Source organism: Ursus maritimus, unplaced genomic scaffold (assembly GCF_017311325.1).
Source record: "Ursus maritimus isolate PB19 unplaced genomic scaffold, ASM1731132v1 scaffold_4, whole genome shotgun sequence".
Taxonomy (NCBI): Eukaryota; Metazoa; Chordata; class Mammalia; order Carnivora; family Ursidae; genus Ursus; species Ursus maritimus.
The window spans coordinates 91266142-91291840 of NW_024426552.1; the positions used below are offsets into that span (position 1 = coordinate 91266142).

Sequence of the window (25699 nt, forward strand, 5' to 3'; positions counted from 1 at the left end):
ACATGTGGCATGAGGACCATCTCATCAGAATCAACGGGTGTGCGATTAAAAGACCGATTCCTGGGTACCAGCCCAGAATGACTGAGGGGTCGCTGGGGGCGAGGAGAATGAATCTGCATTGTACCTGACTTCCTAGCAGGGATTCGTATATGAGAGTACGAGGGCTTCAGAATTAGACTTAAACCCAATCTTACGCCTCTCTAGTGGCCGTCCAAACCTGATGAATAACCTGAACTCTGCGCGTCCCATTGTCCTCTCTATACCCTGAGGACTGTGGGCAGGATGAAAAGCATGAAGTCCCTGACGCAAACGGGTCCTGAGAGCTTGAATTCCCTTTTCCCTGTTAGGTAGAGCGCTTTGGGTCTGCTATCTTCCCTGTGATGGGGGGAGGGGGTCCCCAGGTGACAATTACCGTCACTGTATTGCCAGGTTCCAATGGAACTAACTGAGCACAGACAAAATCAAGAGTGAATCCCTCTTGAGGATTGCTGGAACTGAATTTGTTGTTCTATAGCTGTGCTGTCCAATCCAATAGCCACTAGCCCATGTGTCCCTGAAGGTGTGACTAGTACAAATGGAGACGTGCTGTAAGTGGAAAATACACACTGGAATCCGACAGAGGTAATACAAAAAGAAGGACATAAAATATCCCATTAGTAGTTGATTACATATTGAAATGACAATATTCTGGGTATATTGGATTAAATAGAATACATTAAAATTAATTTCACTTGCTCATTGTTAGCTTTTTAATGTCGCTTCTAGAAAATTCTAAATTACGTATGTGGCTATATTTCTACTGGACAGTGAGTGATTCTGATGAGACAGTCCTCATATATTTCTGGAGGAACAGCTACCCCTCCCTAGCACTGATAATAAAATCCAATCCTGTAGTCATGACCTACAAAATGGGATTTCATAACTAGGCAGGCAACGATCAGCCAGGAGAGATTTGGGGTGTTTTTTCTCTTGCTGCAGGGAGAAGTGGGCTCATGTAGTGTGCACCCTCAGGTGAGACAGCAAGCAGCAGCCGAGCGAGTACATACATCCTTACAAGAAGAGGAGAACCACTTGAACACTGTGATTCAAACCAGCAGTGCTGAGGAGAGGGTATGTGGGGCCTTACTTGTCCATACCCGCTGGATGTCTTTTGCTCCATTCAAGCTCACAGTCATTACACCCTGACAAGTTTTTATTGGAGAAAGTCTTCTAATACAATTACGTGACATGTATCCTCATAAAACCTCATCATAATGAAGCAAATATTTTGGTCAACATGAAGACTGTCTCTTCTGCATAAGTAATTTAGAAATTGTTATAATCTCCTAACGTACACAAATATCTACCAAAATGACTAGCCCAAATGGATATTTCCAAAGAGGAAATGTTTGCCTATTATATGATCAGCTAACAAAATTAATATTTTTGGAAAAACACTGCCAAAGTAGATTGTAATCTGTGTTTTTTAGAGCAGATTCATAACTTGACAGTTTCTGGAACAGAAAACAAACAAGAATCAACTCGATCTTTGTCCAAAATTTCCAAACACCTGTGTGCTTATGTTTAAGGAAACTGCATTTAGATATTATCACCGAAATATCCAATATAGGGGGTTTGTTTTATACTTCCCTTTATACCTACCCAGTGTCTTTCCTAGGTGTTCAAAGCAGAGGAAGGCATTTATCTGTGTAATGCTAGGGACTTGGTTTCTGATTGCTGCCCATTTATGTATGACTCAAATTTGCTGCGATGTCAGTCCACTAAGGAAACCTACAGAGCACCAAGGTTTCGCTTTTATGACCACACAGGACCACCGTGGTACAGTGAACAAGACAGAACGTTTTCATTATTCAGGGCAGTGCAGAATGCCTTGTTCCTGGGTCACGACCACGCTCCCTAGAAATTACTAGTAGAGAGTGAGATCGGTGACAAGCAATAGATGGCACCCCTGGACACGACAGAATATCGAGGCCACTTTGCACACAGTCTGTTATTTTATTGCACGGGTTTCACTGAAAGAACAAAATGCACCATCAATGTTTGGAGAGTCTGGGGTCTCAGATACTGATACACCATCAGTGTTTACACCCGTAAAGCCAAACTCAACAGCATGATTTATGTTAAACACACCACTTCAAGATGGCTAACAAAATGAAAATAGAGAACGGGGGAAAAGCTTTAAAAATGTGTTAAGTTGAAGCATCTGCAAGTGTAGGATTAAAAGCTACAGCATTCAACCCTGGAAATCAAAAATATTTTGTGGCATGCCATTTAGAGTTATATTCACTTGGACTGTTATTTATCATACCATTAAAGCCTATTTGGTTCATTTCCTTCATACTGATGAATTGAGAATTTCAGGAAAACCATGGTTATAAAAATGATCCGTCTTGAAAAAGTATGTACAGATAACTGTAAAATCACAAACTAAAAAATATCCCCACCCCTTGCCCTCGACTTACAAAAGGGAAAGTTTCCCATGGAGGGAAAGTTCCACAATCCCCTCCCTCCCCACCCCCATGTCCCCAGTTCTATTTTTTTCTATCGCTTATAACTAAATGACCTTGGAGCCGAAGAGGAGGGAGCGAACAGAGAGACATCTTTATGAGGCTCCCATTGTCATCTGTAACAGTTTGAAAAGTGTCTTTTATTTCTCTCCCCGCACCCAACTCAGCAATGTTTGCAAGATATTTAAAATTTAAAGAGAGAGAAGAAAATATATACATATACATACCGGTGAACAAAGGAATGCCCAAGAAAAGAGCTAACAATGGGCAAAACCATGAGAAAAGTGTGTGGGCATTTTCTGAGCTGAAGATTTCTTTTAAGACAACAAATGGGGAGAGGAGTATTAAGACTAAAATATGCCAGACAGGATGCTTTTCTAGAACTTTGGCTTTGGAGCCTGGCAGCGGAGTGGGCTTCCCCCGCCTGTGGCAAGCAAACCCAGGGCCACGGGCCCAGCATCTGCAGCACCTCGGTGGGCGGGCTTAGCAGCCCTCTTATACGTGGGCACTCTTGGCATGAGTGGGGGAGCTGGAGCCCGAGGAGTAGTAGAAACGGTTTTCGCCGAACGACTGGGCGTCTCCAGCACAGCAGACGATGACGCAGCCGCCCACGAGGCACAGCACGGCGCCGATCCAGCCCGCGTACAGGGAGTAGCCGAAGCTCACGATGGTGGTCTCGCGGTGGGCGCACACGGGGAACCAGATGGTCGCGACCATGGCACAGAGCGCTGGGGGGACAAGAGAGAGCTGTGACCAGGCATGCCCGTCGCACACCAAGCGCAGCGGGCAGCCTCCCCTTCACTCCACAGACATGCTCTTCTAGCTGCCGACCAATTCCGAAAAGCTCGATACACACAGCTCTGCTCCCCGGCAACCCACACGTAAAGGTTTGCGTCTACGGAATAAGTCGGTACAAAGCGGTGTCAAACTGCTAGGTCCGGTGGCTCAGTCATTAAGCGTCTGCCTTCGGCTCAGGTCATGATCCCGGGGGCCTGGGATCGAGGCCCGCATGGGGCTGTCTGCTCGGCGGGAAGCCTGCTTCTCCCTCTCCCACCCCCCTGCTTCTGTTCCCTCTCTTGCTGTCTCTCTCTCTGTGTCAAATAAATAAAATCTTTGGAAAAAAAAAAAAAACTACTAGCTCCTTATTTTTTCAACAGGTGGCAGACACCAAAGAACTCCAAAGTAAAAGTCCAGAAATGAATCACTGAAGCCAAAAAACAGGTATTTGTGTTTACATACATGTCTGCACTTTATACATCTACACTTAGAATTCTAAGATTACGCTTACCTAATTGTATTACAATTACCTCTGCCACGTCTACTTCCCATTCCAAGTTCTGAGTTCCTGGAAGGCAGGGGCCATGTCCTACTTAGGTTTGCAAAGTCAGTGTGCAACTCACCAAGAGGCACCTAGTATGTGCTCGGTGTATATCAGCTGAATGACTAGACGGCCTCATGTTTTCGGAAATGAGAAACAAAATGATGCCCATCTCATTTTTCCATTTCGTCAATTCACATCACAAAGACCCTGAAGAAGCTCTGAGAACTCTCTTGCTGTGGCGGATATTGCTAGACTTCAGTCGAGTATCAGCTAAGCGTCTGAGACTGTATTCCGCTGTTCACAATCACACTAACGAACATTGCTTGGAGTAAAAGAATTGACCCAGGCAAGGATTTTACAGTGATGATGTCTGTTGTGATGGGTCACAACGGTAGAATTTCATGGTCTTCCACCAACCAATCTAACTTTCAGACTTGGTTTAGATTTTGAAGAGTAGGACAAGAAATAGCTTCTGTAGCATTTAGCTCTTCCCCTCCTCCTAAGCAAAATAGCAAGACCAGGACAGGCAGGAGCCTACGAAAACTTCAAAAAAATTTTTAGACCTCTACATCAGCATTGTCAAATAGGGTAGTCACAAGCAACAGGGGCTTTTAAATGTTTCTCATGAGGCTAGTGTGATCAAAACACCGTGTTTTGAATTTTAATTAATTAAAATTTAAATAAGCGTGTGGCTGGTGGCTCATGTGCTGACCAACACAAGTCCAGATAGGTAACTTCCTATCATTTGATTTCTCACAACTACAAGCAGGAAAGAAATTTTAGTCGAAGCTTTAAATTGGGATGACACATTCAAGTGGGCAGATCAAGAAAATAATAATAATGAGGTTGCCAATCATTAGCCATAAAGCCTTCAATAAATTCAAGGCAGGGCACTGCAATGTTTGCCACCTGGAGCACCCTTGTCACTTTGCAGTCAGCAAGCGTTTCTGTTTTCTACTCACACTGAGTGATTTTCTGACTTACCTCCATGCTCACAGAGAAGAAATGTAATTTTTCTTTACACATAAGCACTCAAATCTAACAGCCTCATACATTAATTCTAAACTGAAGAAAAGACTTAAGTCTCACCCACTTTGAAAGACCCCGTCAGCCACCTCCCTGCATTTATGTAGCTTATGTCAGCTCTTGCTGACAAGAGACTAAGCCCACCCCACAAGCTGGGTATAAATACACATAAATAGATGTGATTCCTATTATAAAAAAGCATAGATCCCTACTAGAAGTCAGAGGGAAGAAAGCTAATTTGGGGGTTTGGAGTTGTTCAAATAGGCTTCCTAACAGCCTGAATTCACTCCATTAATTGTGAACTATTCACATATTTCAGGAGCTTTTATAGATTATCTAAGAGCTAAAATCTATCCATATGTGAAATGGCTTCATTTTTTCTTAAAGAGTAAGAACGATCATGCCCATTTCTGTCCCAAGATGATGTCCTGTCCTTCCGTGAATACAATGCTCTCAAGAAGACCAGTGCCAATCAAAACTTCCCCTTCCAGCCCAGGGCCTCGAACACCTGAGATACAGGGAAAAAGTCTTTTTCTCTCTTCCTCCAGCCACACATTCCAAATGCAGCCCTCAGCGAGAATGGCTTGGCTACTGTCAGAGTCATACCCTCAGCAAGACACAGAGAAAGAGAGAAGAAAAGGAGAGTCTTTTTCTGTGTCAGGACAAGACAGAAACTCTTCCGGAGTGTTTCAGCCAGAGAGAACTGCTCTACATTCTTCATATCAATACACGATCCAGCTACCCCTCCCAGACCCCCAAAGTGGGCACTCGTTCTGCTTGAGCAAAACAGCAACCTAGCAAGGGCTTCCAAATACCCAAGCTGGATTAGAAGGAAAAGGTGGGGAGGGAATAGCTGAATTCCATAGGAAAAAAAAATATTTGATTTCCCAAACAACTGATTTGGTTCAATTCGACCAATCTTTCCCATAAACAATTAGCCTGGTTTCAAAACAGCTTACAGTTCAAAGTAAGTTTTATATTTTTCAGTCACTTCCTATTTATACATACAACACACACACACATACACAAGCATTCCCCACACTTCATGTAAACCTGACTCAAATGCAGATTTGGTGTAGATTTTATAAAATAAAGATATATATTTATATACATATATATAAACATATACATAATTAAATAAGAAATCGCCTAGTTCCTCCTCTTTTCCTAAGCAAAATAATAAGAGTATCTTCACATGGGGAAAGAATCAGGCTCGATATTCCAAAAATAATCGTCTTGATTTCAATATTTTTAGGGATTTTGTTGGATTTTATTCCACTGTAATTCACTAGAAAAAGGAAACATCAGGAAAATGTCCAAATGCTTAAATAATGAACCTAGAGGACTGGATAACTGGATGAGTGGATGGATGGATGAGGGACAGTCTCATTTCAAGTCTACTTTCCACTTCAAACACATCAAAACCACTTCCCAAATCATAAAACTGTAACATGACTTTAACACGCTTGAAGTTACAAGCTCATGATTGACCTCATTAAAGATTTCCTTCTTTTATAATCCATGCAAAACAAGGTGAACGTGCGCCAGCAGGGTCACGTTATTTCCTAGCAGATAAATGAACCCTGGTGGAATTCCTGTGGCGCATCAAAGATGGACCACATCAAAACCACTAAAGGATGACGGGCCGCCGCACAACGCGGACGGGAGGGAGAGGTTCGCTGGGAACCGTGACCTTCAAGTGAACTCAGAATGAAGAATGTTCTAACCATTTACTCACTTTCAGCCTGGTTTGAAGGGAAAGGGAGATATTTTCATTAATAAAGTTAAAATGCAAGTTAAATCATTACTTAACTAAAAGATGTGAAATATTAATAAAACTGGCGATAATTTTTGGCTTTCTTAATGACATAGAAGGCCTGCTAGATGTATTTCTATTTGTAGACACACACACACACACACACAGAGTTTATAATGGTTCTCCCAATTATTTGGAGAAAATAAAGAAAATGCTTTTCTAAAAAAAGTCACAGTTACCCATAAGGTAAAGAAAATTGAAGAAAGATAAAGAGAATTTTCATTGCTTTTCTTTTCATGTCATCAGAATGTTTTGTTTTTTTTTTTTAAAGATTCCATTATTTACTTGACAGAGATAGAGACAGCCAGCGAGAGAGGGAACACAAGCAGGGGGAGTGGGAGAGGAAGAAGCAGGCTCATAGCAGAGGAGCCTGATGTGGGGCTCGATCCCAGAACACCAGGATCACGCCCTGAGCCGAAGGCAGATGCCCAACGACGGGGCCACCCAGGCGCCCCCAGAATGTATTTTTAAAGTAAGTCTCTATCGGAAGAATTTTAACACTCAGATTTTTCAGTCTATTTCTCCTCCTCTACCTTCCTAAGTACAATAGTTAACTGCATACGGGGGGCAGGAATCTGTCATTTGGGGGGGTGCAGAAAGTGAAAAATGGGGACATACTTTGCTAAAAAAGAAAGAAGAAAGAAAGAAAGAAAGAAAGAAAGAAAGAAAGAAAGAAAGAAAGAAAAGAAAAAGGAAAGGAGGAGGAGGTGGAGGAGAGCAGGGAAAAAGAAGGCTGCGCTGTGTAGATAAAGATTTTCCGGACTTGGTACTCTCACAAGTAGAACTCCCTGCTCTTGATGGAGTAAAATTGTTTGCCTCTTTTGATAAGTTTCAAATAATGAAATACAATGTGTTCATTAGTTGAGAGAATACAGCCTCATTAAAAGTTAACAATGCTCCCGGTGTAGCCAAACACAGAAAATAGCTGGAGAGGCAATCTTAGAGCAATGAAAGTACATGCCGCTTTTAATTTCTTTAGGGTGTAGATGACACATGGTACATAGTTAAACAAATGTGACGAAGTTAAATAAAATTAGTACCTGTGTGTTTGACTTTGAAGGTAACAATTGAGAGAGAGCGGGAAAGACAGACAAAGAGGCTCAAGAAGGCAGAAGAGCACCAGACTCTGACATTTCTTCCTTCCTCCAACGAACACCTCTGTTTTCAGGCTTTGTCGCTTTCAGAACTAAGAACGGACAGTACTTTTAAGAGCACCGTTTCTAGCACAAAACAATATTTCCATTAAAATCACATAAATTACTCTGAATGATATAAGTAATACTGGAAAAAATCTTCCTTGCTATTTATCTGAGATTTGCTTCAAAAAAATTCTGGGGACTGGAAGAAAAGAAGTACATAGATGAAATAGATGGGCCATGAGTTCATCATTATTGAGCACGAGTTTGGGTTAGGCTATTTTTTCTACTTCTGTGTATATATGAAATTTCCCACAATAAAAACTATTTTTTAAATCCCCCTCCATTTGAACATTTTACAATGCACTGAATGCTGCCTTCTACGAGTGGTGCTATCATAACATACGATCTATATAGCAACTAACTCTAGCTTTGTACCAATGAACTCAAGGCAACAAGGAAGGAGATTTCTAATGAGCTACTGAGTCATATGGATTTGTTGTTTCCTTATAATTTGAATCTAGAAAAATTTTAGTTTTTCTTTTTTTAAATTCATGATTCTCTAAATTTTGACTTAAAACATAGCTGCCAAAGGACATACTCCTCTTACACAAGGACTTTTATGAAAATCTAATATTTAAAACAATCATCAAGTCAATGGAATATCTGACTACATTATTTTCCTGGCCCGTTTTCAACATTTTTTCCTTTTATTTCTATTTCACACAACATTATCTTTTTTTTTCCATAACCTTTTTCAAAAGCCAGTCTCATGGTTATTTTTTTTTTTTTTTAATCACAGAACTTAGAGATAGGAGAGACCTCATAAAGCAGTTAATTCCTCCAAGTTTACTGATAAGGTCATTTTAAGTCACACCATACTAAAGATGCCACAACCTTTCCACTCCCCATATGAAATTTGATTTACATTATGGGCTTGTTTGTATCAAGCTAATGAGTTTAGAGGAAGACTTTTTCCATCTCTTCTCTTGAGACCCCAGGATTAAGGACATCACTGTTTACTCCACACCCAAGGGTGACCTTCCCTAGCACATCGGATTCTGCGTGCATGACAAGCACACAGCTGCACACACCCTTTATTGTACTGCAATTCCATTATTAACCTCTAACTTCCAAGTTAAAGCAACATTTTCCCAATACAAATACGATTCCTGGGGCCATATTTTTAAGAAGGAGGAGAAAAAAATGAGGGGATCCCACTTTGGAAGGAATATACACTTCCTCTCCTTCCATTCCCTACCCTGTCTCCCCAAGAAACACCCAAATCAAGTACTTTCTAAGTCACAGTGCGGTGAGAATGAGACCTGATCAGAGCTAAGTCTGACCGTTTTTAGTTGGGTAGTTTAATGTGGCTTCTTATAATGGGACAGGCAACAAACTCCAACTATTCATGAGCTACACTCTGGTTTTTACAAAGTAAACAATGGAAAAGTCTCCATTAGACCAGGATGCGACCTGGCGTTTCTAGGAACAGCTCACGCTCTCTCTTGACCAGTGCCTGGTGCAGAGATTACCCGCAGGAATGAGACAGGATCCAAAGAATACCCAGCCGCCCTCTAGGTTGGCTCTTTCCTCTAACCAACAACAGCAATGATAATAGCAAGCATTTGTTGAGCACTTACTATGTGCCAGACCCCAGGCTAAATAACTCGCATACCTCCTTTCACTATTCTTACCAACCTCAGACATAAGCCTTATCGCCTCATTTCATATAAAGGCTCAGAGACATTAAGTAACTGCCCCAGGTCACACAGCTGGAAAGTGGTAGATCCGAGCTTCGGTACCGTTGGTCTAACTCCCAACGGTAAAACAAAGCAGCTCGGGGCATGGGCACCCCCTGCCTGGGTAGGGACTCTTGACAAGCCACAGATGCGATTCACCTGGCTCCATCCTCGATCTGAAGAGTCGGCTACATCGGGCTTCCATTCCTTCCCCCAAAGCAGGGCCGAATCCTCACACCGTTAAACTTCAGACTACTGAGAAGACAAAGCTGTCGTACAACAGACACGATTTTTGGAACAATAAAAATGTTCAGGGTCAGGTAGAACTGACTTGACTTAACAGTGTTTACAGTTTGCATGTCCAGAGTAGCTGTAGTATTGTTTCCAGTTCCCAGGCCCCAAACCCCAGTGCCGCCCGGTGCCCTTCGGTCAGCGACCACACATCACCGGTGACCCCTCGGATCCGGCAGGAGCCCAGCACTGGCTTCTCCAGGGACAGCGTCAGACGCCACCCCGAGCAACCCAAAGGGAGCCTTCACCCGCTCTAGCTCCTCCCACCCACCGCCAACAGGGGAGCCGAGGCACTGGGCTCCGGAGAAGACCCAGAGGGGACCGGCAGGTGCCACAACTGAGACAATGAGCGTCGCACTTCCAGAGCCAGCTCGTCCCAGTCAAAACAACACCCAGCCGGAAGGCAAGCAGCGACCCGCTGAGAAATAAATCCGACAGGAGCGTCAAAGAGGCGGCGGGGACACTGGAAATTCAAAGCTCCAAGAGGGCGAGGGCGGCGTCCTCACTGCAACCTAACAGCTTCAGCGGCTCTGACGGAGGCCGATCCCTCAAGCCCTCCGTGTTCTCACTCCAGGCAGTAACCGCGGATGAGGAACTCACACGACCACCGGCCCCACTCACGGTCCTCTCTGCGATTCTGTCCAGATACCCACCAACCCGCTCGAAAAAGATCCAGAAAAGCTTTAATTCAGCTAGGAAGTTTCAACCAACTGGCTGCTGTTGTTCTTTTAGTAACCCTTTTACTCACCTGGATGATTCAGGTGTTTTTAGGGCCTTTTAAATACGGATTTGTCTGTATACACTTGCTTTTATATCTTTATTTTCCACAGGGTTTGGTTTTTTTTTTAATGTATTCTCTTAGTGGCTATTCCAGGAGTCTCATATGAAAGGCCAGAATTTCTAAAACTGAACACCTAACACAACAGATTGACCCGTTGGGTCTGGCATCCTCGGGGACAGACCTTCTGGGGCTTCTGTAAGAATGTGAGGCAGGTGACAATGGCAACTGCCTGGGATGGGAAGGGTTTCCACCTGGATTCCGCACACCCATTTACCTGTAGAGCTTTGGTCTAACTGTTGGAAAGGGAATTTGAACGTAAAGCTCTGACCTCCTGTACCAGACGGCCCTGTGAGGAACATGACTCTCCTGACACCGATTCTGTGTTCTAGGTGGTACTCCCACACAGATTCTCTGGCCTGGAACCAAAATGTCCACGCCCAGATTCTTCTCCGGAAAGGACAGCGGCCCTCTGGTCTTTCCGCTCCCGTTACCCAACCCCCCACACCCACACAAGCCCCTCCTCCGAATTCTCCGTGGCTCCCCAAGTCCCTGAAAACCTCCATCCCTTTGCAGTCTTGTGAAATAGCACCCCTACCTCTCATGTCCCCTTACCTCACTGATGTCACTGCATTGACTCACACAGAACCCTGACCCTCCCCTTCCCCTTCAACATAGAGTCTGACACCAGTTTGGAGATGGAAATTCCTTGTCTCAGGAGAACCTGACTCTCTGTCTAACCCACAGGCAGACCAGCCGCTGCTCAGCAGTGTATCCGTGCACTTCGCGACAAGAGCTGTTGTTCTCAAAATTCGTGTCTTCTATTAGGATTTAGAATGTGCTGATGGAATTAGCATTCAAGAAACAAAGTAGAGAGAAATGAAATCACTGAAGAGAGCAGAGCTAGAAGGATCCTCCCTAGGTTGTGAAATCAAACCCTCCGTATGCAGGTGAAACCAGGAAAACTGAACGAGCTCGGGCCATTTCCTTGGCCTAAGCTGTCCCCACAATCCAGGATCTGACTGGATCCTTCTCTTCAACTCTCAACACTCATCACTGGGGTCCTCAGCTCTGGGAAACGCCTCCGGTCTGGCTTAGCTTCCTTCCTATGGATGCACGCCCCGTGCGCCTTTTTTAGACGAGCCCATGCCACACTCCATCGGGATGTCCAAGTACACTCAGAGCAGGGACTGCCTTTCTCCCCCAGGGTCCCCAGTGCCGACCGCAGTGCCTGGCTCTCGGCAGATGCTCCATGAATGCTTACTGAACAAAAAATTAAGGTACACCTGGCAGGCTCAGGCGGGAGAGCATGCGACTCTTGATCTTGGGGTTGTGAGTTTGAACCCCACATTGGGTGTAGAGATAACTTAAAAATAAAATCTTCAAATACTATACTATACAATACGATACAACAATATACAATAATTGAATCATCACTGGTGATCTACCACCCTCAACATCTTACTTTTCTCTTGCACTCCTCTTTCTCTACTCTTTCTTCATACATTAAATGAAGTTCTCAATTGTAGCTACACATAAGAATCACCTGGAAGCTTTTAAAAAATATCTTTGCTTAGCCTGACGCCCAGTAATTCCAAATGCTGGGATCTGGGCAGATGTATTCTCAAGAAAGGGACTCCACTGTGAAACCCGAGTGGAGAGCCACTGTGGTACTCTCTCCTGTCCCCTGGTCTCTCTCTTAAGTATACCCAAAAAATCCTTTTTTCCTTTTGCTTTTTAACTTTTGTTCATGTCCAGTGACGCCCACACGCATTACTTATCCCTCTCCATCAACTACCCGTGAAACATAAAGAGGTACACTATGGGGGTTTTCCCCAGGTGGATACACCTGGCTGCCTTTCCCATGCCTCTTGAACTCCATGAAGCAGCAGCAAGATCTGAGATTCATCAGGTTCACTTGAAATTGGGGTGCTATATAGAAAGCTGTCTTACCCAGCAGAATGAGCAGAACGCCAGCCAGCTGGGCCCGCCTGTACTTGGCCACACCAGGCTCATGGCCCATTCGAATGCAGGGGAGAACCGTCAGCAGCAGGAGAATGGCGGGCAGCCCCAGGACCGAGGCTGCGATCATCAGGGCTCGGCAGGCCTGGACATAGCCTGGACACAAGAGAACAGATGGGGGTGTTAGTTAGACCAAGGGTCCCCTTGGAGCCTGAACCCTGGCTCAAGGGAATTCAGCACCATCTGCCTTCCTCTGGCCCCATTCCAGGACTTAGCACGTGCTAAATGCTGTCAAAGATCACCTCACATGTTCAGCTTTTAAAGTGACTCCATGACAAACAAGGGAGGTTGGAGGCTGGAGAGACTGAGTGGAGATCTCTGGTTGGGACCACCTATCTAAGCTTGCAGGATGAAGGGGCCAAGAGTCCAATTACACCATGACATCACCTTATGACAGAGTCAGATTAAAACTCAAACCCTCCCAGATGCCTTCTGGCGGGGTCTGTGCTGACTGCAGCCTGCTGCTGATACGCTCTGCCTGGGTGACCGAGGGCAAGTCACTGAACTATGTCTTGACACTGTCCTCACTGATAATGCAAACATGGTCATAGTACCTACTTCTCTCTAAAAGAATTCAACTAAGATTAAATTAGTTAGCTCAGGCAGTGCTTAGAACAGTGCCTGGCACATGCTATTATTCCAAAAAGATGAGCTATTATTAGTGGTGCTATTACTCTGTGTGAGTGAAGTCATTTTATCTCCTGGTGTACGAGGTGATTTTGTCCCTAACCATGTGCTTTTAATTCCCACTGTGTATGGTGCATTTTCCTAATTGGACTAAACTAAGACTCAGGCTTCCTCTCCCGACATTTCCCCGGAGGCTGCTGCGCTCATGAATCCTGACCCCTACTGATAGTCGGGCGCGTCTCCTGCCTCACACCGTCTCCTGGCATGTTTCCACAACAGTCTCCTATGGCTTTAAAGGATCTCTCCAGGGACTCCTGGGTGGCACAGTCAGTTAAGCATCTGCCTTTGTCTCAGGACATGATCCCAGAGTCTGGGATTGAGTCCACATCAGGTTCCTAGGTCAGCGGGGAGCCTGCTTCTCCCTCTGCCTGCCACTCCCCCTGCTTGTGCTCTCTCTCTCTCTACCTGACAAATAAATAAAATCTTTACAAAAAAGGAAGGAAGGAAGGAAGGAAGGAAGGAAGGAAGGGAGGAAGGGAGGAAGGGAGGAAGGGAGGAAGGGAGGACGGGAGGGAAGGAAGCAGGCATCTCTCTAGCCCCAAGGATCCCTAGAGTGCAGACACCTGCCTCGGTCTTCAGGGAGTTAACACAGTCCCATAGCAGATGATATAAACATACAATTATGAATGAAGAAATAAGAAGTAGAATAATAAGAGTGCAGCAAAACCAAATTAACTTTATGCTGTCAAATAAAAGACCAGGTAACAATTTCATCAAGAAAAAGATTACAATATGTGCAATATTTATGTAAAATAAATCTGACAAAATCCTGGCAGAATATGCAGACTTAAATGTGTTGTTTCTCATTAAAACACTCTCCCTCCTCCAAAAATAAAGGAGGCGTTGTATTTATTACTCTCCCTTTCCCGCTTGGAGGAAATCAGAGCTAGTGGCCTGGGGGAGGCAGAGTTAAAGACAAAGCCAAAAATGAGCCCCAGTTTCTGCCTCACACACCAAGACTCTCATACCAAGCCTGGCCAGCCTGCCCTGTGCACCAAGACCCAACCGCAACACTGTCTCTTAGCAAGATCTAGTCGGCGAGTTAGACTCCTCGAGGGTACTCTTCCAGCCATTGACCATCTCAGCTTCTTCAAAATGAAAGGGAAACAATCAATCAACTGTCTGTTGACTTGAAGACCCCCCCAGAGAAGAGCCTCAGGGTTCTGCGGCAGGACCTCTGACCCAAGTCCTGTGCCCCTGCAGCTTGTAGGGGAGTCAAGGTGCACACAGCAGAGACAGTCAACTAGCAACTGAGGTTCTGAAATTCATGGTGCAGGCTGCCCACAGGCTCAAGGCCAAGACCCGGTCTGAAAAATCAAAAGATGGAGACTGAGATCTGTTCCTGTGCCCACCCAAGTGCGAGGGAGGGGGACAGCAGGAAGGATTAGGCCTTCCCTAAAATGTACTCCCTGTGTAGGATGGTCTGTTCTCTGAAAACAAACTGCTTGGCTCTGAATGCTCAGGAAACTTAACTTCAGGGGAAGGAAAGAAAGAGTGATTTTATGCTTCAGTCAGATTCCTACAAATCCCATGCCCAGCTCTTTTTTTTTTTTTTAAAGACTTTATTCATTTATTTGACAGAGAGAGAGACAGCCAGCGAGAGAGGGAACACAAGCAAGGGGAGTGGGAGAGGAAGAAGCAGGCTCCCAGTGGAGGAGCCCAATGTGGGGCTCGATCCCAGGGATCATGTCCTGAGCCGAAGGGATCATGTCCTGAGCCGAAGGCAGATGCTTAACGACTGAGCCACCCAGGCGCCCCATGCCCAGCTTTTAATAAAAAATCACAGCAGCAATTTATGAAGCCTCTACTACAGCGAAGAAGGTTTACATTTCTCATCTCATTTAATCCCCCAAACCAACTCGAAAAGAAAGGTGGTTGATTTTATTTTAATTTTTAAAGGAAGACAACTGGGGTTCACAGAGGTGAGTAAATTGTCCTAAATCACCCAGATGCTGAGCCCTGGATCCCAGAGTCTGATCCAGGTCTACCAAGGCTGCCATTAGGTGAAAGTGAGTGCAGATCTGGGTTCCCAGGACCTCTGCCAGTCTGAAACTGCAAAATGGAATAGAAGGGGGTGCCTGTCTGGCTCAGTCAATAGAGTGAGTGACAGCTGATCTCGGGGTCGTGAGCCCCACATTGGGTGTAGAGATTAATTAAATAAAAAACTTTTTTTTAATTTTTAAAAAATGGAGAAGAGGCTAGTGCTTGGCAGGACTAACATGACAGCCGTGTTCCAGGGGCAATGCCTGGTGCAGACAACGAAAAGAGAGTAGGCCGCCATCTCTCTCTTTCAGGAATTCAAAATGTGGTAGAAAAATTTGACTCACAATGAACAAAAAATGTCGAAATGTGCCCTGATGGTGGTAAGAGTCAAATACCAGGGCAGCAGGGAGGAAGGGGGTATTGATTGCAACTACAAGGACTGGGAAATAGGAGGCACTTGTGGGGAGGCCTAAAGGGGGGGAGCAGAGTCTCCAGGGAGCTAAAGGCACCCCCAGGAGATGGCACAAAGCCAAAGGCCCCCAGACTGGCCTTGCCGCCCAGTTACTTCCCTGATGAAGGAAACCAGGGCAGGCCTTTAAATGCGTACCATCAGGGCACTTGGGTGGCTCAGCTGGTTAAGCATCTGTCTTCAGCTGGGGTCACGATCTCAGGGTCCTGGGATCCAGCCCCTGGACATGCCCTCTGCTCAGTGGGGAGTCTGCTTCTCCCCCTGCCCTCCTTGCCCCTCTATCCTTCCCCTCCCTCCCCCGCTGTACTCTCTCCCTCTCCCTCTCTTTCAAAATAAATAAACAAAATCCTTAAAAATAGATAAATAAATAAACAAACAAATAAAAGGCACCGTCCTCAAAGGCTAGCGGGACAGAAGGCAATCCTGTGTAGGCTAAACCACTGACGGGACAGAGATAAAGAGCAAAAACCCGAGGGGAGCCTGCGACCTAGCCAATCACCCAACTGGCTCGAGGTTTTCGTCTGAATTGAAACTGTTGCCCTGACTTTTTCAATGGGGAAGCAAGTGAGGATGGAGGGGCCCCCCCGCCTGGCGTCGGGGGAGGTGGAGGCTAGACAATTCTCTCTCCCCTCCCAGAGACACAGCTGGAGGGGAGCGAGCGACCCGCAGGGTGAGCGCGCCCTCCGGGGGGCGACAGTGCTTTCCTATCCGACCCAGAGGTGCAGAGGCAGGGAGGGGGCGGACCGACGCCCCCACTGCGGGGGCAAGGGGTGGGGGAAGACAGGCCCGGGAGCCTAGTGGAACCGACCTGGCGGAGCTGGGAGGGCCCTGACTTGGCCAGGACTCCTCGCCAGTCCCACGAAGACCGGAGAAACTCAGGCGGCGACTGTTCGGATGGCTGGAACGCTAGCGTTTCTCTCCTCCTCGCTCTGCGGGTGGAATCTAACGCAAAAACGCGGCGCCTGCGCCTGCGGGAGGAGGCCGGGGTGGGAGGGGGAATGGGGGGTGCGGGAGAAGTACAGTACTTCTGACCAGCGACGGTGGGAGCATGGGGCAGTCATTAACATGGACAGAGTTCCAAGTATGTGGCCACGTCTCAGTTCATTAACTTCTCAGGGTGGCTCGGCCACTGGTCACTACTATCATCCCAAATTCCAGACAAGAAAACTGAGGCTGCGAGAGGTTAAGTTCAGGACTGCCTAATCCCTTTACAACAAGGTGGGACCGAAGGTGTCGAAGATGTGCCCTAAGGTCTTCAAAGTTTCTGCGACCCCTATCTAATGCGCCCATCCCCAGTGTGCCCCGAGGATCAGAGTTAGGAGCAGCCACTCAGAGGTGGCGTCCTTACCCGGCAAGATGAGGATGTCCACCAGGGGCTTGCAGTGGTACAGCCCCGTGGCCATGACGCAGTCAGCCCACAGCCCCTTGGAGCCCAGTTCGTCCAGCTTGCGGCAGGTGGGGATGGTGTAGCCGCAGGTCACCACCCAGTCATTAGTGGACGTGGTGACGATGATGCCGATCCAACCCACGAAGCTCGTGACGAAGCCCACTACCTGCAGGCACGTGGCCACCATCGTGGCCGCCACCCCGGCGTCCCCGGGCCTCGCCCCGCACTAGCTGTGCCCGCGCCCGGGACTGGACGGCGCCTGCCCCGGTCCTCTTCTCTCCCGCGCTCGCGAGCCGCGGACCGGCGACGGCCGGATGTGGCACGCTGGAGGCGGCGGCAGGCCAGGGAAAGGCTGCGAGCCCAGCTCCGACGGTACGACAAGCGCACGGCGGGGACAGCAGCGCGGCTGGGCAGTGCGCCCCTGCCCCCCCTCTTTAAACTCCGTGGACCCGGCGGGCGAGCGCCAATCGGCGACGGCCCGGGCGAGCCGGCCAATCGCGGGGCGGGGCCCGGAGTGGGGGGTGGGGGAGCAGGGTTAGGGAGGGGGCGATGCGACCTCGGCGCTCAGCCTCGCATCCCGCGGTCCAGGTTGGAAAGTAAAATAAGTTGTTCCAGGTCCAAGAAATGGAGAGTGTCAGGCGCGAGTTCTGTTTTGCTGCAAATTATTTCTCATCTTGCTGCCCGTCTCACATCTCTGTCTCTGGGTCTCCTCTTCGCTCCAACCCTCCTCCTTCTCCCCATTCGTTCTTTCTTCCCAGCTGAGAGCAGGGACCGTCGTCCTCCCAAGGGTGCCCGGTACAGTTCCTCTACAGCCCAGGATAGTAACAACGGATGAGCTGAGAATTGCCCCGAGGAACAGAGATGAAGCATCCAGCTTTCCAGTTACTAGTGGAAAGAAAATGATCCTTTCCTGTGGGTGACAATCGTCAGAGGTGGCCATGGCCACAGTAACAGTTTCAATAACAATAGCAACTCACATTTATCCAGCTGTACTGTCCTGGACTGTGTACATGCATTTGTATTGATGTATCACCTCGTTCTCTTAACAGCCCTCTGTGTTAGGAACAATTGTTTACACATAATAGCATGAGAACGAAGAAACAGCATGAGCCGTTAAATTGCCCAACGTCACTCAGCTAGGAAGGGGGAGAGTCCGTGGGCCCATCTCACCACCTTCCCTCCTTAACCATAACCTCTCCTGATTATCCCTTTCTGAAAACCCCAAAAGGCTCAAATTCCCCGTTTTGACACATTGAAAGCTAGACTGACAGCTCTGGCTGGTAGTAGGTAACATCTGCACGCCCCGGAGCACCCTGCCTAGCCTGGAGTGAGCACTTCGAGTGTACCTAGCATCACCATCATCATTAAACCTCCTTCTCGCTGCGCATTCAAATAAGGCGCGTTATATGCACTTCTTTTATCGTACAGTAAAGTCCTCCTTGGGCCATGTTTACATTAAAGAGTTTCAATCCCCTTTGATACTTTTGGCTTATCTTATTCCATCCCTCTATCAACAATCATGAAATTTAAAGGTGAGGAGGGTTTCAGCAAACACAAAACTCCCTATTCGATATTTTAAATCTACGATATGGATCGTAAATCACACCTACTAAGCTTTCGCATATTTACACTGGGTGTCAGGGCAAATCACCAAAGAAATCAAGTGCGCAAACAGAAAAGTCTCAACGGATAGATGACAGAGTGTCAAGCAGGAGAGCCCCCAACAATCACCCCAGAGAGAGCGGAGGCTGAGCTGCCCCGCTTCAGATCCTGGCTCTCCCACTGACTAGCTGGGACAACCAAGTTGCTTCATCTCTCTGGGCCTCCGTGTTCTTATTTGTAAAATGGGGATGAAAATAGTACCTACCCCATGGGTTTCTTGATTATTATATGAGTTACACATATAGAACTTAAAACAATGTCTGGTGCAAAGTACGTGCTCAGTAAACCTGAATAATGATTCCGAGCTCTTGCTTCTGCACTCTCTGTTCTCCCTCCATTCAGACAAGTTTGATTTGTAGAAACACCTGTATTGGAATATCTGATTTTTGAGGGGGCCATTGTGTTTGGGGGCATTTCATCACCTGGATGTTTTCAGATATTTCCTCGTAACATTTTTTAAAAAGAGAGAAAGAGAGCTTTTGTATTAAGTACAATATAAACTATAAAACCCATGCAACATCAATTCATTGAGAAAACAGCTGTGAAATCTGCACCGTTGTGAGTCCATTAGCATTTGGCATTCTAACAATAGTCAACCAATCAGAATTCAACAATGCTCAGGTCACCCACAGGTCACACACGCAGAGGTATTTGTAAAGCCAGATTTCAGAACACAGACCCTAAATGGCAGAAAGAGTTGTCAGGTTGTTAAGATCTTGGAATGGAACCTTCTGAGTTTATATTCCAACTTTATCCCTTGGGCTGTCCCTTAACCTACGTAACTCCCAGGTTCTTCATCTATAAAGTGAGAATTGCAGGTGCCCCACAGGGTTGTTGTGAGGGTCAAGGGAGATGACTTACACAAAGCTGTTCATGTATAAACATATTAATATACATATATTGTAAATGGGCATTCATAAATGTTAACTACTGTTAATATATTCATAGGCAAAACGGATCCATTGAAAATATGAATTGCTTTTGATAAAGATTAAAGCTAAAATAATTAGGCTATAATTATCATTATCTATTAACAGAAAAGAAAGCCTAAGATGAATGTCTAAACAATCACAACACAGATGTACAAAAGGCCACCTGAGGAAGACCGGCAAAGCATAACCTGTATAAATAAATTAGCCCCAAAGAGCGAGCACATCCCTCGGAAAGGAAGTGGGGCAGCATGGAAACACAGGAGATGGCATCGTGGCCCACAGACTCCAAGGCTCTCTGTATAGTGCAGAAGTCCCCGAAGCTATTTTAGCTGAGGGACTTTTCCTAAAATCATCCACAATCCTTGGCTGTCGTGACTCTAGTCCCCAAGACCTCCTTGTGATTAGAGAACGACTTCCCACATAGCGTAACTTAATAAACTGACATTCCTTGTCTACCACGGGTCCAAGTACCCTTTTAGTTGAGAAAGTCAGTTTCTCAGAGTCCAGTCACGCCAGATCATTGTCAACAGTGGCTCCCCAGTACTCCCAGACAAGGTCTATCCAGTTAATTTTCTCTCGGAAAAGTTTGCCTTGCCATCTCTTCACATTTCTACAGTATATAACAGAACTGGTAAGAAAAAGCTGAAATCTGATTCCAGGTCTTCTGACCCTAAGTCCAATATTCTTTCCATTATGAAAGGATAAGAAGGGTCCCTCCTTCCTTAATTTTATTCAAAAATATGTAAATGAGAGCGTGAGAATGACAGTCACTGACCTAAACCCCACATGTGCACTGAACAAAGAAGACGGCCTGGTTAACAGTTCTTCTACTATTTCTACCTAAACATAGTCAGTCACAGCCTGTGATTCAGCTAGAGCGCTAATGCTCATGGCTTTGGCAGGTGGGTTTGCTGACAAGCGGCAAAAGCCCACGGAGAAAGCAAAACTTGGCCCGAAGGAGTGGGCTTGCAGCGACTACTAGTGGTCATCTTTTATCATTGCATGGTTGGTTAAAACATTTTCTGTGTAAAGGGGCCTATGACTTGCAGAGAAACATGATGAACGGCTACTTTTCACATTCCAATCTGTGATCGTTAGCCCCAAATGAAGTGTACATTTCTCTGTAAAAAGCTTTCCTCGTAGGGACGCCTGGCTGGCTCAGTTGGTAGAGATGCAACTCTTTTTTTTTTTTTTTTTTAAGATTTTATTTATTCAACAGAGATAGAGACAGCCAGCGAGAGAGGGAACACAAGCAGGGGAAGTGGGAGAGGAAGAAGAAGGCTCATAGCGGAGGAGCCGGATGTGGGGCTCGATCACGCCCTGAGCTGAAGGCAGACGCTTAACCGCTGTGCCACCCAGGCGCCCCAAGATGCAACTCTTGATCTCAAGGTGGAAAGTTCAAGCCCCATGTTGGATGTAGAAATTACTTAAAAATAAAATCTTAAAAAAAAAAAGTCTTCCTTGCATATTAAGAAACACGCATTTCTTTAGAAAACCAAACATGAAAACATAGGACATATACAATATCACTTAGGTGAGATTATTCATTTAAAAATTAAAATATTTCAGTAAGAACCCCTTTTAAAGGATAAATTCCTCTAGTGATAATACAAAATTTCAAATACACACACATTTTTAGAAATATTGTAGTACAAACTCATAGTGTAAACAAATGTCTCCAAACATAGACTTTAAATGACATGCCCTGTGAGTTTGGGGGTTTTGTCTATTTTGTTGATCACTGAAATCTGCGTGTGCCCCAGTGTCTGGCAGACATAAAGGCACTCTGTACATATCTGTTGGATGGAGCTGACTCGAAATTTTCCCCCAAAAAAGAGAGACTGCATTTGCAAGCCTCCAAGTTTCACTAGGATGCTGTCTTAGCCTGTCCGGGATGTTGTAACAGAACACCATAGACTGGGGGCTTATAGCCAACGGAGACGTTCCTCGCAGTTCTGGAGGCTAGAAGTACAAGGTCAAGGCACCAACCATCCGATTCTGTGTCTGGTGAGAATCCTCCTGTTGGTCTTTTGGCTGTGTCCTTACATGGGTAGAAGGGTCAAGGGAGTTCTCTGAAGTCATTTTTATAAGGGCACTAATCCCATTTATGATGTCTACACTCTCATGACCTAATCACCCCCGAAAGATTAGGTTTAACTGGTGATTGTGGGAAACATAAATATTTAGCCCATAGTAGCTGGGAATCAAGAAATGAGGAGGTGGCGATTAGAACTGGTCTGAGAGCAGGCAAGAGGCAGAGTGAAGGCCCTTGTGGTCTCAGTACCTACTGCTGTCCTTGGTAAAGAGGAGCCTTCTCCAATAAGGGTTGTGTGCTGCTCAGGTCTCAAGCAGGAAGATCCCTGATCACCTAGAGATACTGGCTCGGTCAGGGTATCTCCACTGAGAGCAGACCAGCGCTTTCACAAATTACTTCCATCTAGAATTTCAACTTCAACTAGTGGGGGGAAACTGCCTTTTCAGGGTCCCGTTTCTTGGCCTGCAGGATGCATTTAAAAAACCGTTCCTGCCGAAGCCATTTTATGCCAAATTTCCCCTCCTTCCACTCAGAGATACAGCAAAATAATGAAAAGCTGTACCTGGATTGTTAGGTCTGAGTCCTTTCCAGAATGTTTTCTCTCCTCTGCCTTCAAACAGCCATTCATCTGCTTCTCTACCAGAAGTTTCAGAATACATTGGATGATAGGTCTCATTCAACCTATGAGATCATACGTTCTGAAGACTGGTAGAAGTCCTTATTTTAGTTCAAACTGGAGATCACGCTTTCCAAAAATAGAATAGTAGTGAAGTATGTAAGGACTGAAAGGAAAATAAGACAGTTAACTCAAAAGCCACACCATTAAATTCTCTTCTCAATTAGAGCAGGGGTTTCCATTTATCCACCTAGGACATCAAAAGACAGAGCAATTTGCCCAACTGTAAGTCTTGCACTGAAAAATGTGTGGTTTATAAAATGATCAAAACTATCATGTGTCTTCTTTTTATTCATTCAATACATGATATAAAATCATAAATTATGTTATCGACACTACCACTCCATAAAGAAGTACTAGAAATCTATGTCTCAATTGTACCAATTGTTTTCTTTTGTTTATTCGTTTGTTACATAAATGAAGGTCTACTTTACGAATTATCCTGAATGAGAACATTCCTGGACACCAAGATCCAAGGGAGACATTAGAGCAGGTGGCTAGGAGCACTGGGGTGGAGTCCTAGCTCCATCACGTACTAGCTATTTAACTAGTTGGGCAAGTTATTTAACCTTTCTGTTAAGTTATTCTGTTTAGTAACTAATATTCTATTTCTTGCCAGTAAAATAGTATTTAAAATAGTAATTATTTTACAATAACCATGAGAATTCCTATATGTAAAATGCTTGGAGCAATGCCTGACACATATAAGTACTCAATAAATATCAGCTTTTATAAGTAGTTAATCAGTTGGTTTTAAACCTGGTTGAAACCAACATAATCTTCATATTACATAGCAGTGAAATTCAAAACATTTCGTGATCTGGTAGCAGACGAACAAGAATTTGAAAGGAAAGCAAATGGCATCTCTTCTCTAACTAAAGGAGAAGTCCTTTTTACCAGCCGGTGGTATTTCTAGCACTTCACTCTTTTTGCCATTCAGATTTAACAAATAGGATACAATTTCTTTTTAATTCTGTTGGTAATATTTTTGCAGAAATTAGCTTGGCCACTGGAGGGCTCTCACAGCCTCTCATTAATGCTATATAAAAGTGATTCAGTACAAATTGCACAAAATATGAACAGTACAAAATACTACTAAAACATATGATACATCCTTTTACAAAAGCAATTCAGCAATATATAGCCAAAGGATTTAAATATGTATATTCTTTGATCCCGTTTCTAAAAGTCTACCTAAGAAAATCATTATGAAAAGATTCAATTCAGTTTTCTTTTTTTTTTTAAGATTTTATTTATTTATTTGAGAGAGAGAGCGAGCATGAGTGGGCAGGGGGGTTGGGGGTAGAGGGAGAGGGACAGAGAAGCAGACTCCTCACTGAGCAGGGAGTCCCACAAGGGGCTTGATCTGAAGACCCTAGGATCATGAACTGCGCCAAAGGCAGAGGCTTAAACGATTGATCCACCCAGACACCCCAGTTTTTCAATTTACATTTCAATAAGTGTTCATTTAAGAAGCAAATATGTTGGGGTGCCTGGCTCGTGCAGTCAGTAACATGTGACTCTTCATCTTGGGTTCAAGAGTGCAAGCCCTGTATTCAACGCAGAGCTTACGTAAAAAAAAAAAAAAAGTAAATATATTATAAAATATGAATTTCAAAACGCAAATTGTTAAATTTCATTTAAAAATATCTGGACAGGGGCGCCTGGGTGGCACAGCGCTTAAGCGTCTGCCTTCGGCTCAGGGCGTGATCCCGGCGTTATGGGATCGAGCCCCACATCAGGCTCCTCTGCTATGAGCCTGCTTCTTCCTCTCCCACTCCCCCTGCTTGTGTTCCCTCTCTCGCTGGCTGTCTCTATCTCTGTCGAATAAATAAATTTAAAAAATCTTTAAAAAAAAAAAAAGAAATATCTGGACAGTTAGAGATTGGTTTTTAAATACATACAAATATATTTGGAAAATCGATGCTGAAGTGATAACAAGCAGTCCCTTTAGGTAATGAGATTGAGTGCTCTTTCCCTCTCTCTTGTTCTTTAGGCGTTTTCCAATTTTCCATAATGAGTATGCGTTGATTTTAAAATGAGAAAAATATTTTATTTTTTTAATTTAAAATGTTTTCAATATTTTTAAATGTCACTATTATAAGGGTCTATAAAGAGTACTCATGTCCCTATACTATGTGACCATCCTAATGATTATGTCACTACCTCATTGGCAGTCCTTTTCACCTTCAGAACATAGTTCAAACCCTTTAGGATGCAAGACCACATAGACCCTTTGTAAACAACCCTCTCAGCAACCTCTCCCCTCCTCTGTACAGCCTCTCCCTCCCAAGCAACATCCATACCAGTTATAAGGAACTTTCTGGCAATTCCTCATAGAAGAATTCCACACTTTCTCATCCCCTCTGCTCTACACCTGCCCTTCTCCCTGCAGGAAAGGACCTTCTCCAGCCAGGCATTTTCCAGTCACTCAAAATTAGTTAGCCCAAGAACTTCCTATGACAGGACTTCACCTGCCTTTTCCTATGAAGTTCTGAAGAGTTCCCATAGCACCTTGTGCATGCTTACATCAAAGCATAAATTACCAATATTATACTGTTAAGTTTCGAATTAAACTGTGTAACTTGTTTTTTCATAAAGTGTAACATTGTATTCATTACTAGCCTCCAACCTATGGGAATGTAGATCCTTCTGCCTAGAAGGCTTCCTGACACAGCCACAGCTCCTCCTCCCCCAACTCACTTCTCTCAAAGTTCTGTTCAGGTGTCATTTGGAACAGGAACACTCCTCACTTTCAGGTGAAATTAGGTGTACTCCTCATGCCCCCCAGCCCTCTGTATAGAGTCTAGACATGCTGCTTTGAAATGACCTGTTTGTGTGTCTGGGAGTTCCTCAAAGGCAGAAGCTATGCCTGACTCATGCCGATACAGCCAGCATCTGTGCCAGGCCAGGGCAAACATTGCTATCTGAGCTAAACACCTTCCCTTAGAGCTTTCCAAATCAAAGTTCTAGCTATAATGTATACGGCTCTGTGGTTTCAACCACGATTATTTTGCAGGAAAATTTTGGTCCTATCCTGTGTAAGCAACCTCTAAGATCCAGTGATCCCCGCTTCCTGGTATCCACTCTCGTGTAGTACCTTCCCACGCTGTTCCAGGGGGGGTCTGTATGAACAACAGCGTATGACAGAAGTCATGGCAAGAATATCACTTGCAAGATCAGCTTATAAAATGTCTGTAGCCAAATAGGACAGAGGTAAGCCAAACAA

General features: G+C 45.0%; 1 protein-coding gene across 1 annotated transcript; it reads right to left on the minus strand.

Annotated features, from left to right (window-relative positions):
* Nucleotides 1-1975: 1975 nt before the first annotated feature.
* CLDN11 (claudin 11) lies at nucleotides 1976-17591 on the minus strand. The gene is made up of 3 exons (XM_040621613.1): nucleotides 17127-17591; nucleotides 12571-12735; nucleotides 1976-3235 (listed from the first exon to the last, which is right to left on the minus strand). Exons 1-3 carry the CDS (start codon nucleotides 17350-17352, stop codon nucleotides 3003-3005), a joined length of 624 nt encoding a protein of 207 aa, XP_040477547.1. The 5' UTR covers nucleotides 17353-17591; the 3' UTR covers nucleotides 1976-3002.
* Nucleotides 17592-25699: the final 8108 nt, after the last annotated feature.

Bases quoted from the DNA above. Each gene is read 5' to 3' on its own strand.
- CLDN11 (XM_040621613.1), bottom strand. From the start codon at position 17,352: ATGGTGGCCACGTGCCTGCAGGTAGTGGGCTTCGTCACGAGCTTCGTG. The intron at 12,736-17,126 runs GTAAGGACGCCA...TCTTGTGTCCAG, and splicing joins GGACATCCTCATCTTGCCGG to GCTATGTCCAGGCCTGCCGA. The intron at 3,236-12,570 runs GTAAGACAGCTT...TTGTCCCCCCAG, and splicing joins CGTTCTGCTCATTCTGCTGG to CGCTCTGTGCCATGGTCGCG.